Genomic DNA, 17,081 nt, shown 5'->3' with positions numbered 1-17,081 from the left:
CTTCATCCAACCAGGTCTCCGTAATACAAGCCAGATCAGCACCCTCACCAAGGATTAAATCCTGGATGAGACAGGTTTTATTGTTGACTGATCTGGCATTTAAGAGCAGCAGTTTCAGACCCAGAGCACTACTGCCAAGGCACCCAGTTGTCAGAGCTGGAGGGAAGGCTGGAAAGAGGGACAATCTGACTACGATGGACCCCTCCTTACCCTGGAATGGCCAGCCCTCACCCCACCACCGTATCTTCCATGGCCTGTCACTCTGTTGATGGTGGCACTATTCCCCTCCCACAGCTCCCCCTCAGAAGATAAACACATAACTTACCGACGAGGCCCGTCCTAAAAGCCACTATAACAATGCACCTGCACAGATTAAAAATTTGACACTAAAAAAGTCCACACCCACAGTTAAAAGCCAGAGATTTGGAGGGGGTGGGGAAGTGAGGAAAGGCCCTAGTCTGCAAGGTCCAACAACCCACTCCCAAAACCACCTCCCTTGTCCAATCCAGTCCCGACAGCAGTGCACCACAACATTCCCCACCCCTCTCTCACAGAGGTGCAATCTCTAAGATATGATAATTACTGTTGCATTATAGGCTCCACTGAGCATGGGCACTTCTATCCCTCCTTACGCAGCATTCAGAACACTTCAGGGTAATCAGAAAAGGCTTTTAAAAATAACTCCTAACATAGAACATGCTTCCAACAAGACAACCTTTTTGTAATTTTATCCAGCAACTACGACCCAAGACTAAACCAATGCCTGGTCCGCGTGTAGTTCAGCAGAAATGCTACCAATAATCTCGCGCTTTGTTTTCTGCATGTCCCAAATATACAGCTTAACACAGGCAGCAGAGGAAGGCAGGTGGTTATTATAACTACTGGAAAGTTTTTCTTTCCACTTTACAGGAACCCAATGATGTTCTGTATCAGAATCTAAAAGGCAGTGTTAATAAATTTGTTTTAATCAGAAAAGTAAAAGAATTCAGGGTACTTCAGGTTCTTTTCAGCACTGGCTGTATGTTTTTTAAAGTATAGTAACATTTACTTAGGGTGCAACTTATGTAGTTAGGTATCCAACCCAATCCATCAGCTTCCCATATGGCAATTCAGCAGTGTCAATGCAGTGTCTACTGAATACCATGGGGAGGTTTCAGTCTAGGGAGGCCTCTGTGGGGTAAGGGAACATTTTTTCCCTTGACATGGGTAAGAGTTTGCAGGCCCGGAGAGTTAGATCAGCATCAGCGATATTGCCAGCACAAGCCTATGCTGACCCATGAAGGGGAATCAGGCCCAGATTTGGTGGATGCTGGTGATGCCAAACGTGCCCTCTTCCCTGACCCAATCTGCCCTTCTCCTCACCTCATCACTACCCTGCTCCGCCCATCCCTGCCCTGTTCCACCCCTTTCCACTTCCCTTCTGGCCCCTGCGCAGACTTCCCTGAGGTGGCAGGTGTCCAATGCTGCATGGCAGCAGCCAGGCTGTGCTCTCTGGCATAGTTGCGCTTGCAACAGCTGCAAAGAACGCCATGCCAGCAAAACGCACGTTCCACTGGCATAATGTGCGGTTAGGATTGGGCCTGTCATTCATGTTTATGTTAAGAACTGCAGGTTGGCCATTTTCTTATTTTTCATCTTATAGTCTCCCTTACTTCCAATCTAAGTTCACACTTTGGGGCCATTTATTTTTCACATGAAATTTAATATTCAGCTTATGGCAATCTTTTCCAGACAGGTCAGTTGCTATGCCACTAATTTATGGTTACAGCTAGCAGATTCCCAAAGTGTCCGCATTCTGCAGTAACTTCTCAATTGCAGACTGATAGTGGTGGTAGTATCAAATAACTTATGAGCAAAAATGAACACAAACAGCACACTTCCCACTGAATACGTACATTGGAGATGTACGATTAATGATGGAGGTTGTACAAGAAGTAAGCAGCATCGTAAATACAGCAGCATCGTAAATACTGTGGTCAAACAAGAATGTTGTGTGAGCTGTAATGGCCACTTGGGTTCTTACCTGAAAGCTGCCCTTCTTGTTATCTTCACTGCCACTCTAGGAACATGGAGTTCAGGATAGGACTAATACTAACAAAAACAGATAAACTTTAGGAGCATTACACCTCATTTCTGTGGCCCTCTGGTAAAAATAGCAAAAGCTCCTATTTGTAGCTCTGTCTTGCTTTCGTTTGGAAAACATTGTCTGTTCAACATGGGTGAGTTGGAAAGGCAGCAGAGAAAATTCAAGGAAGATAACTCACAGATAAGAATCCAGTAGCAATAACAAGGTACTGAGCATAAAGCACTCTCTTGACTAGGATGGGAGAGAAAGAGACTTTGATTGGATGAGAGTCCCACAAATGGAAAAGACTGTCAGAAATCCAGGTAACGTCACAGTGCCTAGAGGTTCTGGTTAGTATGTGTGAACATGACTCCCTAAATAGGACAACTGTTTTAATTCATAATCCTTCCAAATGGAAACTAACTATGACCCACCTCTATGTTTTACTGAATGCAATACAGCTTGTACTGCATATTACATACTACAATATACTATGCATAATAACAAAATGACACATTTAAAAACATTCATAATTCTAAGATGCATATGCACCAACAGTAAGTGTACAGTAAGTGTAATTTTGGTTCCACAAAAATGTGATGACAAAATACTTGTCATTATAGTCTGAATCACATAAATATGACTGTGCATGGAACACTTTGGATAATGTTTAAGCATAGCACTGTAATCAAATTGCAATGGAAAATGAAGTGCAGGTTCATTTCCAAGTACAGTTGTATCTGTATTAATCTGAAAAAACTAATACCACTGAAATACTTCATATCCTGGAGAATTGAGAATGAGCTGTGGACTCATGTGCTGCTTACCTGCTGCTTCCAATCAATTTCTTGTTTAGTGTGAACTATAGTTTGCCATGACATCTGGACAGATGAACTAACTGCCCAGTCCTAATGGGTAAAGGTGTTTGTTTTTAGAGACTAAGGGCCTAATCCTATCCAATTTTCCAGTGCTGGTGCAGCTATGCCAACAGGGCGAGCGCTGCAACCTGTGGTGGAAGGGCAATCATGGAGGCCACCACAAGGTAAGGACATGTTTGTTCCATTACCTCTAGTGGAGGTAGATGGATTGGCTGCATTGGCACTGGAAAGTTGGATAGGATTGGGCCCTAAAATAGGATTACAGCCTAAGTCTTACTGAACACAGTGGGCGGAACACAGTGAGGAAAATAAATAACACCTTTTCAAAACACCTCTACTAATGTGTGCTTGTGCTGTTAGAACACTAGTTCTGGCAGCAGAAAGTCCTTTAGGGCTCTTGCAACATGAGACATGCAAGTGGCAAGCAGCTGCATCCATGTGCTAGTGGCCAGAGAAAGAGCCCCAGAACCAGTAACTCAGCACGGGGGAAGGCAGGATGTCGGCAGAACAGGCCAGAGACCAAGGTGGGGAGGGGTGGATCAAGATTGGAATGGGAATGGTACTGGCACTGGTGCTACTGCTGCTATCCTGGCCTGGCCTCAGTCCATCTTCCCAGGTCCACTTGGACTTGTGCTAGCAATCGCGCAGATGAGGCTTACCTCCCAGCAAAGAACAAATGTTTCCCTAGAGACATCCAGGACCTGAAACTCCACCAAGGGATGCGGTGTGTGATCCAGTGCCACAGCTGCATTAGCAGGGAGGCGGGTGGTGGTGGTGGTGGGGAGATTTAGATAGGATTGGGTTATGAGATTAGCAGCTGTCCTCCAAACTAGAGTCAGAAATTCAAGTCAAGAAACTTCAAACCACAGTTTCCAATTCTTGTTTGGAGGACAAGTGCTAACCATTTGGACATAATGAAAAATTATTTGTACTGAACAGGGAACTGACTGTGAAGGCATTTGCAAGAGGGAAGGAAGAGCTCACACTTCATTTCCAAGCCTGCAAACTATTTCTTTGAGAATAATCTGAACCGAGTAATGGTAATCGGTAATTAACAGACTATAATTTTGAGTTCATGACATGCACTCAATAATGAAGTAGGGAGGACTACCCTACTACCTTTTTAATGGTGCTGACCAAAAACTTATCAAAAGGCAGTAGGAGATAACTAATCTGCCATGAGATACTGAAAGCATCTCCTAAACTTCCTTGAATGACTGAGAAATAAATAATGGAGTGTGAGATAAGGAATGAAAAAAGAGAAGACTTCTTTCCTGAGTCAGAGAGATATAGGATTATAAAAACTTCAGAAAGTAAACAAAATGTGTTTCTTGCGTTCATAATAAAATGAATAGCATTTCTATAAAATGGACACAACGACGCTCTAGTTGAGGAAGCCAGATAGGTATCAAAGGCAGCCGTCACCCAAAAACTTTGCACATTTTCCTTAGGCATTATTTACAGCAGTAAAAAGTGCAGGTTGTTTGTTAGAAGCAATTTTGTTAATCAAATACCTGCAGTAATACAATTCTTCTCTTAATTTGGTCAGTTGATCAACAAGGGCAAAAAGACCAGTAGAAGATAGCCACTTTGAAACAACATACCACTGTGGAACGTGAACAGAAAACAAAGGAAACAGCAATGTCTGCAAGGTTCAAGAAAACTCCAGTCAGAGCCCTTGGCCCAGGAATCCAGTCTTCCAGATATAAGTGTTCTGAGGAACAGTTAGAATTATTAGGAAAGCAGGTCCTCTTCACATATTCCAATAGCAAATGGCACAGCCCCCAGCCTGATCACTAAATTCTGTGTGTCTGGGTGTCTCTGTACTACCTCAATTTTTGCGGAGGATTAAGGAAACGGAGGAGGAGCCTGGCTCTGATGCAGATATGCTATCCTTTTCCCCTTGCACCAAGGCCTCCAAAGATATAACCCAGAATATAGCCCAGAACCTTACGCTTCTGAGGCATTCACCCCAATGGAGTAGTGCCTCTTCAACTTGCACTCCTTTTTGAGATTATCACTATTAACCTCCCCTTCCTCAAATGGCTGTGATTTCAGACCAGGGACAAGGAAGAAAGCTGGGTGAGAAGTAAAGGTTGCCATGTTTTGAGGGTTGCTGTAAAATCTACAAACTTTGAGGCAGGGAACGTCATGGTGGATGCTGCTGGAATTATCTTGCTTACAGCTTCTGAAGAGTTGTCTACTGCTATCGTTACTGCATACTCAGATAGTACTGTGGTCAGGCAACCTGCTGGAGAGCACACTGGGAAAGATTCAACCTGAGCTGTATTTCTGAATACAGCCTCCTTTCCTTCTTGGGCCTGCCACCTTTTCTAGAGATGAGAGCAAACATCAGCTGACAGTGTATGTATGTCTGCTCTACTCCAGCTGTATTAATCTTCGGGCCTAGTCTAGAAGGAGGGAGAGGTAATCTGAAGCTCAACCCAAGATACTGTGGTTATCTTTATTGGCTCAAAGGCTGCTTATTTAGGCATAAACTACTGACCTAACAATCCTCTGAAAACAGACATGATTACCTCCAGTTGTATAAATAAGATGATACATTATATGTTAGGTTAATTTGGGATAAGTAATTAACCAACCAACCAACCAAAGTAAAGACTGCCTCAAGCTGCAGACAAAAATTACCATAAAATGTAACAAATAAATAGCAATATAACCCCACCACAACACTCAATACATACGATATATATATATAAAATTTAAAAAACATGATGGGTCTTTATACATTAAGTTTAAGGTCCTACCGTGGAGAATTGAACCCACTGTCAACTGTGATGCTGCTGCTGTCCATGCTATCCAGTCTCGCTGAATGTGTGGCTCTCTGGTTGTTGCTGTTTTCTGTTTCCTTTGGAGTGAGGAGTGTGAGATTCTTCTCAAACTTCCTTTGCAGGTCTCTTTCTTTTTCCCGCTCAAGAAGCCACTGCATAGTACCTACATCATCCCGATTCTTTTCTTCTTCAGCATTCTTATTTGTCCCTTCCTCAGAGTCATCATCATCAGACACATTGTAATAATCAAAGGATGCTTCTTGATTTCCAGTTGTCTCTTGCTGTCTCAGTGAAACTGGCATGACTTGAGTAACTGAAGTTACCATCGCTTGTTCAACTTTGTCACATCTGCTTGGCAATGTGTCTGAAGGTGTCTTCTGATGAGGTTTTAGTAGTGGCATGCTGGTCTTATGGAAACTGTTCACAGAGAGAGTGCTGTGGAGAGGCTTAAAAAGTGTGTCTTTGCTAAATATTTCTTTCCTCTTATCAAGGCTAGAGTCTGTGTTGTGATGCTGAACCAGTCGGCCGTTTGCAATCACTTCAGGGGTCTGGCTAGTAGAAATTGGTCCACTACTGTTGCTTGGCCCTTTAGGTGACTCCTCTTTGTGCACTCCAGGTTCTCTGGTTATGTGTTGTGACTGTCTTTCTGCAGGAGACACTTTCTTAATACTATCTGTCAAAGTCACTGTGTCATGGTCATCTTTATTTTTTCCCAAAGGTGAAGGAGCAGTAAGAATAGTCTCACTAGAAGTGTTACACTGAAAATAATCATCAATGGCTGATTTTGTTGTACAAGAGTTGAGCTCACTATAGGATGGTACATTCTCTCCTGGCTTGCTTTGTTCCAACAGACTACAAGAAGTGGGAGTTTCTGCATTGCCACCAGTCTTTTCAGGTTTAACTATCTCTTTGTAGTTTGCAGATGACATTAGAGCCCTTTGATGACAGAGTGATTGTGAAGGCCTTAAGGTGCTATCATCAATATATGTTTGGCTAGTTGTCTGGTCATCTTGGCTGCACGCTTCAGCGATGTCTTCAGGTGTACCCAAAGAAGCACCACCAAGAGGCCCTTTTGAATTATCCATTGATCGAGACCGCTCCTTGGCTTTATTAGACCTCTCATTTCTTGATCTTCGATCCTGCGTATGGCTGTGGCTTCGATGGACCTTAGAATGGGAGCTTCCCCTTGAAGGTTCAGGAAAAGGCATCTCAGTTCTCCTTTTGGCTAGTTCACCAGATACATCCCATTCAGGTGTCATAGGAAAGTGAGATTCAAGAACGTTTGGACTGCTGTGCATGATAAAGTTGTCCCTTTTATGCTCTATTATGAAGCAGCCTTCCCGTGGTGACCTAGTGAGGGGATCATAGAAATCATAGTCTCTTTCACCTGGTACATCCAAATGGGAACCCTCTGAAGGATCTCCTTTAGAGACTCGAGTTTTGCTGTGTGACCGAGATTTTCCATGAGACTTCCTATGACTTCTGCTCTTTTTGCTTCTCCCACTGTGGTGAGCCGAAGAACCAGCCTTGCTTCTTTGAGCTTTTTCTTCTTCAAGTTTCTTCATTAGTGCAGTGTGTCTCATGACATTTTCCACAGTCAAATCTGGGTTAATACGCCTAATAATCTCCATCTCTACCTCCCTAGGTATAGTGGTAGGGGTATCTTCATCCCTCAAAGGCCATTCCTCGGGAGGAAACTGGGCAGAAAAATTGGCCAGTTGTTTTGTTTTGTCTTTTTTGAAGCTCAGTCGAAACAATTTTAATCCAAATTTTTTAGACTGCTTTTCTCCATCTTTAGGCTTTGTGAGTGTCTCTGTTTTGTATGAAAAATTTACAGTACTTTTACTTTTTTCAGTGGGTGGCACCTGGCACATAGAAGGGGGACAATAGGAGTCCTTGCAGTCTTTTGCTGATTTCCTCTGTAAAGTGGAGGCATGCATGCTGTGCATGTCTTCTCTGCAACAGTGGCAAGAGTCGCAGTGGTTTTTGGGTAATGTTCTGTCTCTGACGCAGCCTGAGGTGGAAGGAGTTATAGTTCCTTGCTGTGGAGAGGTACACTGAGACCTGTCAGGTATCCTCTCATCCAGATGGTACCATTTACTGTTAGTTCTTATAAGGGATGGTGTTATAAAATAAGTCTGTGGGGTCACAATGAAGTAGCCATCTGGAGTTGGGTATATTTTCCTTTCTCGTACAAGCATGTTTAAGGTATGGCGAAGGATTTCTGGACTTGGAGTTGGAACACCTAAGAAGCAACAAGAAAATGTAATTACTACAATACTCAAAAATATAGATATTTCTTTTTTTAAGCCCCTCCTCATGATATGTAGGCCCAGCCCAGACAACAGCTTGAAGACACAGTGTGCTGAGCAAACAAGGCTTGATCAAGCATCCTTGGGTGGTTTAAAAAAAAACAAAAAACTTATTTCTTCTACTTCAAACCTCTAAATTAAAAACAAAACAAAGGAAAGCAACATTGAAGTTTGAAACCTTTTGTTATTTCATTCTAAAACAGGTTGTACCTTGTTATCCAGTGATTCAGTATCCACTGATTTGACTCAACACTGATTCCGAGGATGATCTTTAAATGCCTTGTAACAAGGAAAAAAAGCACCAAAATCCAATTTCCCATCTTTATGCTGTTAGATAATTATAATTTCATTCCACTAGATTCCATTATTCACCTCATCTAGAGGATGAATGCTGTATAGCAACTATACCAATGCATTCTGGGGCAACAATGGAGGAGCAAGAAACCCAGAAGTGGGTCTTTAAAACTCTTTTTCCATGGATTTGTTATCCACTGAGGGTTCCAAAACAAAACCCCAGTGGATAATGAGGTACAACCTGTGTGTCAGTAAGCCTTAAGATTCAAAGTTATACTCTCACATTAACCCTCAAAATGAAAATAATAAAAAACACTGCAGGTTTCTGCCCCTTCCCTATTCTGGTAAAACAGTCATATCCTAATTAGACAACTTGCTTCACAGAACACAAAGCAGAAAAATCATAATTCTGCAATTTGGAGAAGCCACATGTTTATTTAAATAAAGTGATAAGAAAATCAGTAACAAGTGCCCAGAAAAAAGTCACCTTCAAAAATATCTAGGTTAACGTATCCCTGATAAATCATAATAATTCAAACTATACCATCGAAGAGAGGCATAGCACAGTATACACAGTATTTCAATCTAGGGACAGGAGTTATTTCAGTGTCAGACCAAAGTAAGATTGGCTGCATAGAAAAATTGAAAGTAAAAAGTACACTGATTAGTCAAAATGACTTTCTCCAACATCTTAAAAGTATTAGATTTTGAACAACGATTAAGCTGAAATGTCTGATGATATTTATCAATTTCCAAAATGAATTTGGAAATTTCCAAAATGCATTTGGAAATGGAATGTGTTTCTAGAAACACTGTGACAAAAGCTGGATAAATAAAACATTTTGACAGGGATTGCTAAGTTTTATGATGTATGAAGCACTGCTATGGTACTTTTTTACTACAGCATCAATGTTAACATTAATGTTAAATATTATACAAAGCAACTGTGCATCTGCAACATAAAATGCTCCACAGATAATCTCAAATAGTATAGAGAAATTAAAACAAGAATTTTTAAAGGCAACTCTGTACGATTCTACATTTCCTATAAATGAACACAACTGATCAAGAGGATAAATTAATTTGGAATAATATACCAAATAACGGAAGCTTCCACAATCAAAAAGAATCTTAAAATAACAAATCAAGCTTGCTTCACCAGCCATCCTAATGCATGTGCTGGAACAATCATACATATAATGCAGACATTCAGGTCATTTTCCTATTTGTGTCTGAAAAAAGACAGAAGATAAAATGACTAATGTCGTGAGACAATTTGCTATAAAATGTGTTAGGGTGTGCTAGATTTTTTTTAACACCATCTTGATGTCATCATATAATTGTGAGAAAAAAATCTAGCTATCTGAAAAAAAGCTTTAGTTAACACAAGTTAGAGCCCAATCCTTTCCAGCTTTCCAGTGCCAATGTAGTGCCAATGCCAACAGGGCATGTGCTGCATCATGCAGTGTGGGGGGGGGCAGTCACAGAAGTCTTGGTGCAGAAAAGTTGGATAGGATTCGGTCCTTAGTTGCATTTCATTGCTAAATCTATTCATCCATTATCTACATAAAAAAGCTCTAACAGATTCTAAATCTACAGACAAAAACGCTATGCCCGGGCCCATTTTCTAGAGATAGTGACCTCTGGAAACCAGCGACACTGATTCTAGCAAGGTGAGCACAGATTAGTAACAGCTGGTCTCACCAGTTTGCCAAATAAAGAGGTGACAAGTTCTGATTCTGGCACCTACAGAAAGTAATGATGAGGATGATTTGGCAAGTGAGGGTGGCACAGCACTAGCTGTTTCCCATACAGACATTGTCTTGAAGAAGTATGGAAGCTTCTTCCACACATCCATGTCAATGCCATTGGCTTGCTTTTGCACTAATCTAGTAGTTTTGAACAGGTGTGCCACAGCTCTGCATCAGGTGTGCCGTGAAACAATGGCAGAGGGGAAACACGTGCAAGAGCAATAGCTGCCTCCTTGCACTTTGCACGCAGTCACGCTTTAACTTGTGTGGTGGAAGGGGCTGAGAGCAGCAGTGTTTCATCTTGTGCAACTGCACAAAGCAAGGAAGCAATCAAGCTGGGACCGAAAACAGTAGCTTATGCAACCACTCACCCACTGCTTTGCTTTGCGCAGCTGCACGAGACGAAACGCTGCTGTCTTCAATCCCTGCTCAGATGCTTCCTGGCTTTCACACAAGGTGGGACACTGCTGTTCTAAGCACCCTGCTCAACTGACAGCAGCATTTCACCTTGTGTGGCTGTGCAAAGCCAGGAAGCGCCCAAGCAGGGACCAGACAGCAGTCTTTGCTCTCCTGTGGCTGAGCAAAGCAAAGATACAGCAGAGCAGGGACTTAAAACTGCAGCATTTTGCATTGTTCAGCTGCAAAGCGAAAAGAAGCAGCAGAGCAGGGGCCCCAAGCAAGGGCTTTGTGCCTCGTGTGGGCAGACACTGAAGAAGCCTGTTATGAGCTCATCCTTTTGTGTGCCCTGGATGTTGAACTTCAGAGAGTCTGGGTGTAATTCAAAGAAGTACCTTCTAAACAGCCCCATCCCTGTTGTTAGACCCTTTCATTGCTCCTGTCTCTTTCACTCTGCTGTGTTCCAATCGCCTGTTGTTATTGCTGTGGCTTTCCATCACCAAGCACAGATTTCTCACTGACTTATTTACTTTTTTAAACTGTTTAGATTAGAGCCTAATCCTATGCATGTCTACTTAGAAGTGAGTCCCATTACAATCAATGGCACTTACTCCCAGGTAACTGTGGATAGGATTGCAGCCTTATAGCTGTGGCAACACCGAAAATGGCTACCGCTGCATCCTGCGCACCAACAGCAGCCTTGGGCAGCACCTCAGGAGAAGGGCACTTTTGTCCCCTTCTCCCAGGTAAGGGAAGTAGTCCCGCAATGGGGCTACTCGATTCACTGGCCACCAAAAAGTTGGCGGTGAAGTAAGAGTGTTTGTGTCGGGTGCCAAACCCCACACAAACACACAGGATCCAGTGTAGTAGAGTGTCTGCCTCCCTCCCTCCCCCCCGGCACATCTCCCACTCTCCTTCTCCCTGTCTCCCCGTCATGCCCCCTCCCCGCCCTCCCCCTCCCCAGAACTCCTCCATCCCGCCTCCCCCTGCATACCTTACTGCAGCTCGGCGGTTCGGCCTAGCACCGGCCTAGTACAGGCACTGGCCCGGTGTTATACCTCGCAAACATGCTTTACGGCACTTTTGTGACAGTGCGTGCCGGCAGTAATCCGGCCCGTTGAGCCCAGGATTGGGCTCTTAGTTAGTAAACTTTACAAGCTTTGATCAAAAGTTTAGTTAAAATTTTATTTGCTGTTGATTAAAAGTTTAGTTATTGAATTTTAAACACAAATCTAAATACTTAATTTTTAATGATAAAATATATCCTTAAAAAACAGATGGTGTGCCTCAACAATTTTAATGATAAAAAAGGTCATCATTTTCACCAGAGGACATCCACAAAAGTTGAGTGTTGGGAGAGTTAGGACAGAGGAAAATATTTTTTTACCCAGCGTGTAATTAGTTTGTGGAACTCCTTGCCATAGGAAGTAGTGATCGCGCCTTGCCTGGATGCCTTTAAGAGGGAACTGGACAAATTTCTGGAGGAAAAGTTCATTAAGGGTTACAAGTCATGGTACGTATGTGCAAGCTCTTGGTTTTAGAGGCAGACTGCCTCTGATTGCCAGATGCAGGGCAGGGAACTGGGACGCAGATTGTGTCTGTTGTCCTGTGTGCGCCCTCTGGCATTTGGTGGGCCACTGTGAGATACACGAAGCTGGACGAGATGGGCCTTTGGCCTGATCCAGCAGGGCTCTTCTTATGTTCTTAAGGTCGAAAATCTCTGTATTAATTCCTCAAAATCAGGGCTGAGATAGCCCTTTTGCTCCTGTAGGAATATATTTATTAATAGGAAAATAGGGAAGACAGACACATTTTCAATGGGCATCTAAATGAAAGCCAGGACTCCCCTTCACTATAACTGATGGCTCAGTTTTATACTTACATACACATATGTTAAGAAGCTGGGGCCAATCCCGGCTCCTGGTAGGCATATTTCACTCATGCATGGGGTGACACAATCTTCTGCACAGTCTCTGTGCAGTCAGACATAAGATTAAACTTTAGGAAAGCATTTTAGCACCTGTCTTCAATCCCAGAAGCACCACTGCGGTAGGTGTCACTCCCATCGACCGCCTCATAAATGTAATAAATGTAACAATAAACAACAACAACAACAACGTTACTATTTTTAAACCATAATTTGAACTTCAACCCTTAAAATTTGTACTCGTATATGTTCTGAGGGCAGCAGGTTGTGTGTGCAAAGTAGTCCAACACGGTGGCAGTCATTCTGACAAACACTTAAACAAAATGTGGTTTGAAACGATTGACTGATGTATGGGATGCCTCCTTATATTTTATACGCATTAAAGTTTGTCATTATATACATTAAATACCTATCACAAGTTCAACTCTCTTGAATCCTATCACAAGTCACAACTCTCTTGAATCCTATCACAAGTCACAACTCTCTTGAATCCATTTGAGACTGGCTATATTAGGCAGGTTGATCCTGGCCCAAAATGTATGCGAGCAAATACTTAGAGGATGAGCCCCCCTCCCACCCGGCTCAATCAGAAGCAATATCTGAAAAAAGAACCTGTTGCTGCACTAGCGCAGGGTAAGTATAGGACTGTGCTGTCACTTATCTATTTCTTTATCTCTTTTTTCTCATCTACTTCTTAAAAAGAAATAAATAAATAAAACCTTGTTCCTATTAAATCCCATCGGCCAAATGGCACAAAGTTTTAGTTCTTGCTGCACAAAATGTGTGCAGTTTCATATTAGAATAAACCCCAGTGGTCGTACAAGGATGTCAAACTAGGTGTTCCCAAGTCTAACATACTATCTACTACACAGCACAGTGACTCTGGAAGGAGAATGAGACTACAACTTCAGCATCAATTCTAGATCCTGCAGCCATGTTACTTAAAATTTTAATGAAACATCACAGTCTAATCAGAGTACAAAATTTTACTGAACAGAATTTCCTTGGTGCAGAATGGGGAGGCATGAAAAAGAATGATACAGGGATGGGAACTGAAGTCTTGAGACTCAAAGAGAGTTGCAAAAACTTTATAACGACTTGTGTACACTCAAGTCACTTGTATCAATGACTTAGGAACTGACACGAGTCTCAGGTCACTGACTTGGAAATGAGTCATGAATGTGAACAACTCAAGTCTGCAAGCACTTGCTTACGTTTTGGTGTGTGAAAGACTTTGTGGGGCCATCATTCAGACTGGACAAGCAGCAGGGAAGTTCCAGCCAGGAGGCAGGAAGCAGGAAAGGGTTAAAGCTTTGGTTTTGCATTGAGTAGGAGGTGGGGGGAGGGAGGCAGGAGCAGGCTCTCTTGTCCATCTCTTTTTAAAAATTACCTACTTTGTCTCTAAAGGAACCAATGATCATAGGATGAAGGATGGGTGGAAGGGCGAGCCCAAGGGATGGGGGTGAGCTTTAGGAGTCGTAGGAGTTCATATGGAGCCGATCATTTTTATGCACTCACTACACTGCTACACTCACTCGAATAACAACAGCCAGGTTTTGTTTATATCAGGGGTGCCCAAACCCCGGCCCGGGGGCCACTTGCAGCCCTTGGGGACTCCCAATGCTGCCTGCGGGGAGCCCCCAGACTCCAATGAGACTCTGGCCCTCCAGAGACTTGCTGGAGCCCATGCTTGCCAGATGCAAGGGTTCTCAGCATAAGGGTGACTGTTCAATCTCTCGCATGAACTGTGGGGTGAGGGCTCCCTCCACTACTTGCTGTTCACATTTGTGATGCGGCAGTGGCAGTGAAGGAAAGACCGGCCTTGCTTTGCGCAAGGCCTTTTATAGGCCTTGAGCTATTGCAAGACCTTCATTGATTCATAGAAGTTCCATTACTAATATATTAATTTATGTAAATTTATTCAAATTTGAAGTGTAAATTAATTCTTTTTCCCCCTGCCCCCAACACAGTGTCAGAGAGATGATGTGGCCCTCCTGCCAAAGAGTTTGGACACCCCGGTTTACATAAATGAAATGATGGTTGATTTTTCTGTGGATTCGTGCCTGACCCGCAATGCAGCTCGCTTCACAAGAGACTCTGACTTGAGTGAAAATGACTGGGAAAGTTTCAGGGATGAGTCGCTGCAGGTGCATGCTATGACTCATGTATGAGTCGAGTCAAAGGGGGCGGGGCTAGACTCTCCTGCAGTGACACCAGCCCATCCCTGGAATGACAGAAACACCTGTTAAGACTGTAATTTTAATTGTCTTTATTCTGTAATGAATTCCTCTTTAAGATTTAAACCTGTAATTTTGTCATTAGGACTTCAGTATCAACTTTGTTTAGACAGTCCAGGAAATCAAATTTTTTAGAGTCATCTGTGGAAGTACAAAAAATTACCATCAAACTCTTAAATGATCTTGTACTTTTGAAGAGATATCTTAAAACACAACAAAATTATCAGAAATGGCCTAAAATCAATCACAGTTTTTCACAATTTTACAGTAATGGAATGAAATGACTGGTGACTGAACCTGGAACTTTGCTGGATACAAAGCTAAACATGAATCAAAAAAGCAGATCAAGCTAAACATGCAACAAAAAGCATTCAAATGCATGACACTGACAGCACTAGAAATCACAGTGGACATCTTGCCTTAAAATAAATGCCAACTTCATCTTCAAAAGTCCATTCATCCCCTCCCCACTGCATCAGTAAATTCTTCCAATAATAATAATTATAATTATAATTTTTTAAAAAATCAGAACTTGGAAAAGCTAGAATTGAAAATACTGCTTAACAGCAGTGGCGCTATTTAAGATTATGTAGTGCTTTAATAATTCAAAAGCAAAATCTGTCTGGACACTGAATCATCAGACATGTACATTTTCAGCATCTCAAGAGAGTGTACTGTGCCCTCCACTGAGCTTCCAGATAGAAGATTATGTCCTGTGTGCTGCTCATAAAGAAAAGTGCCCTAAGGTGAACCCAGTTAAATGTAAGACACATTTCAAGCTGCTACATGTAAACTGGATGCAATTTACAAAGAAAAGGTATAGGAATCTTACAGCCCACTGTGAGCTATTGCCAGTGTACTGACTGCTGCACCACATATTGGAATCGAAGAAGATCTGGCAAGGAGGTAGGATGTGGTGTCAACAGTGGCCCTTTTAAGGGTAAGGCCTGGGCATCCAGCAGAGAGTGTGCTGCACAGCTGCAGCCACTGGAAGGCAATAGGTCCATCAGGCATAAAAGCACCTGATGAAGGGATAGTTTGGTGTGGGTAGCAGAAGGAGGAAAGCTTGAGAAAGGACAGACTGGAGAAATGGACTGAGGAATTGATGGCTAATAGACTGCTGTTGGACTGATGTGTGAATGGACTTTAGAAGCTGCTGGAGCAGAAACTACTGGAGACACTAAGACTGGTGTTTGGCTGCTGTGCCCAAGACCTGCTGAGGACCAAGGGGCTGCTTTAGTGGTGGGAGGCATTGTTGGAGATTTTAAAGGGTTAACCTAACTTCTCTCAGATAAGGAAATAACTGAAATTAGAGCCAAAAGCAGGACTAGTGTTTCTGTTAAAAACAGGATAGCCATTATGTCAAGTTGACCTGCACGAGAGAACATGCACGTCATAAGCTTTCCCAAAAGGAAAATTCCAGACACTTGTGTAACCAGAGTTGGGGGCAGAGAATCGTTGTGAGGCAGGGCAAAGTGACTTACTAATTAGGGCTGGAGCCATGTACCGAACTGTCATGGAATGCCCAGTAAGGAGGTGGAAATGACATGCAATATCACATGGGTCAGTTGTTTGTTACAGAGTATAAGTGAAAAGTTCTGGGTGTGGTTGTTTGAGAAACAAAGGAACCACCAAGGGGTAAATTTCTGTATCCAACCTAAAACTAAATCTATTTCTAAAATCTGTAAATAAAAGCCTCTATATGCTTTTAAAAGAGTTTGTGCCTGTTTAGCATTGCTTCAGAGAACTAATCCTAAATATTTCCATCAGCTGCTGGCAGGAAGGAGGACCTCTGTACATTAAACAGGTGAGCTACTCTGGTGGTGGGGTCCAGCAGTACTGCAGGGCAGAACCAGGGTCATTTTTGAGGAAAGAAGGGGAGGTAATTAGCTAAATGTGGGCATAGTTCTCCAGGTGGAGCTTGACTGGGAATCTGGCAGAACACACCAGTGCTAGCTGTCACAAATGTGCCATAAAGCATGTTTGCAACAACTTGTGAGTAGGTAGCACCAGCAGGAAGGCCTGCACCATCCTGCTGGCACTGAATCCAGTCTGTCACTGGAGCAGGTAAGGATAAAAACAGAAGCTTGAATAGTTGGTAAGATGAAATTTTTTTTTTTAAATAAAGCTTGGTGGGTACTGAAAAAAATTACATTTTAAAAAGTGGGTCCCAGGATTGAAAGGTTCAGAAACCACTGCTCTAGAGCCCTCATAAGCTCAGTAGCCAGGGAGGGCATGGCTTAGCATTTTTCATTGGTGGAAGCTTAGCTAAGTGTCATATTAGAAGAGGAAGGTAGTGGGTTATCCAAAGAGACACTGCCAATCTTCTTCAGAACCTCACTCTAGTGAGAGTGAGTCTGCCATCAGGGGGTGAGGAAAGCCCCTTTTTGAGGTCCTGCTTCTCCTCTGATGCTGTTGTGGCGCAGGAC

The 17,081-nt window shown here is 42.7% G+C and overlaps 1 protein-coding gene across 3 annotated transcripts in view; it reads right to left on the bottom strand.

Annotated features, from left to right (window-relative positions):
- Positions 1 to 17,081, bottom strand: part of STOX2 (storkhead box 2) — a 114,817-nt gene that overhangs the window by 11,577 nt on the left and 86,159 nt on the right. For all 3 annotated transcript variants that reach the window (XM_066632217.1, XM_066632216.1, XM_066632218.1), the window contains exon 3: positions 5,712 to 7,980. In XM_066632217.1, coding sequence (XP_066488314.1) covers positions 5,712 to 7,980 — 2,269 coding nt within the window. The remainder of the gene's footprint in view (positions 1 to 5,711; positions 7,981 to 17,081) is intronic.

This window comes from Tiliqua scincoides, chromosome 6, assembly GCF_035046505.1.
Source record: "Tiliqua scincoides isolate rTilSci1 chromosome 6, rTilSci1.hap2, whole genome shotgun sequence".
Lineage (NCBI taxonomy): Eukaryota > Metazoa > Chordata > Lepidosauria > Squamata > Scincidae > Tiliqua > Tiliqua scincoides.
Note: the sequence above shows the minus strand (reverse complement) of the source record. Positions and strands in the feature narration are given on the sequence as shown.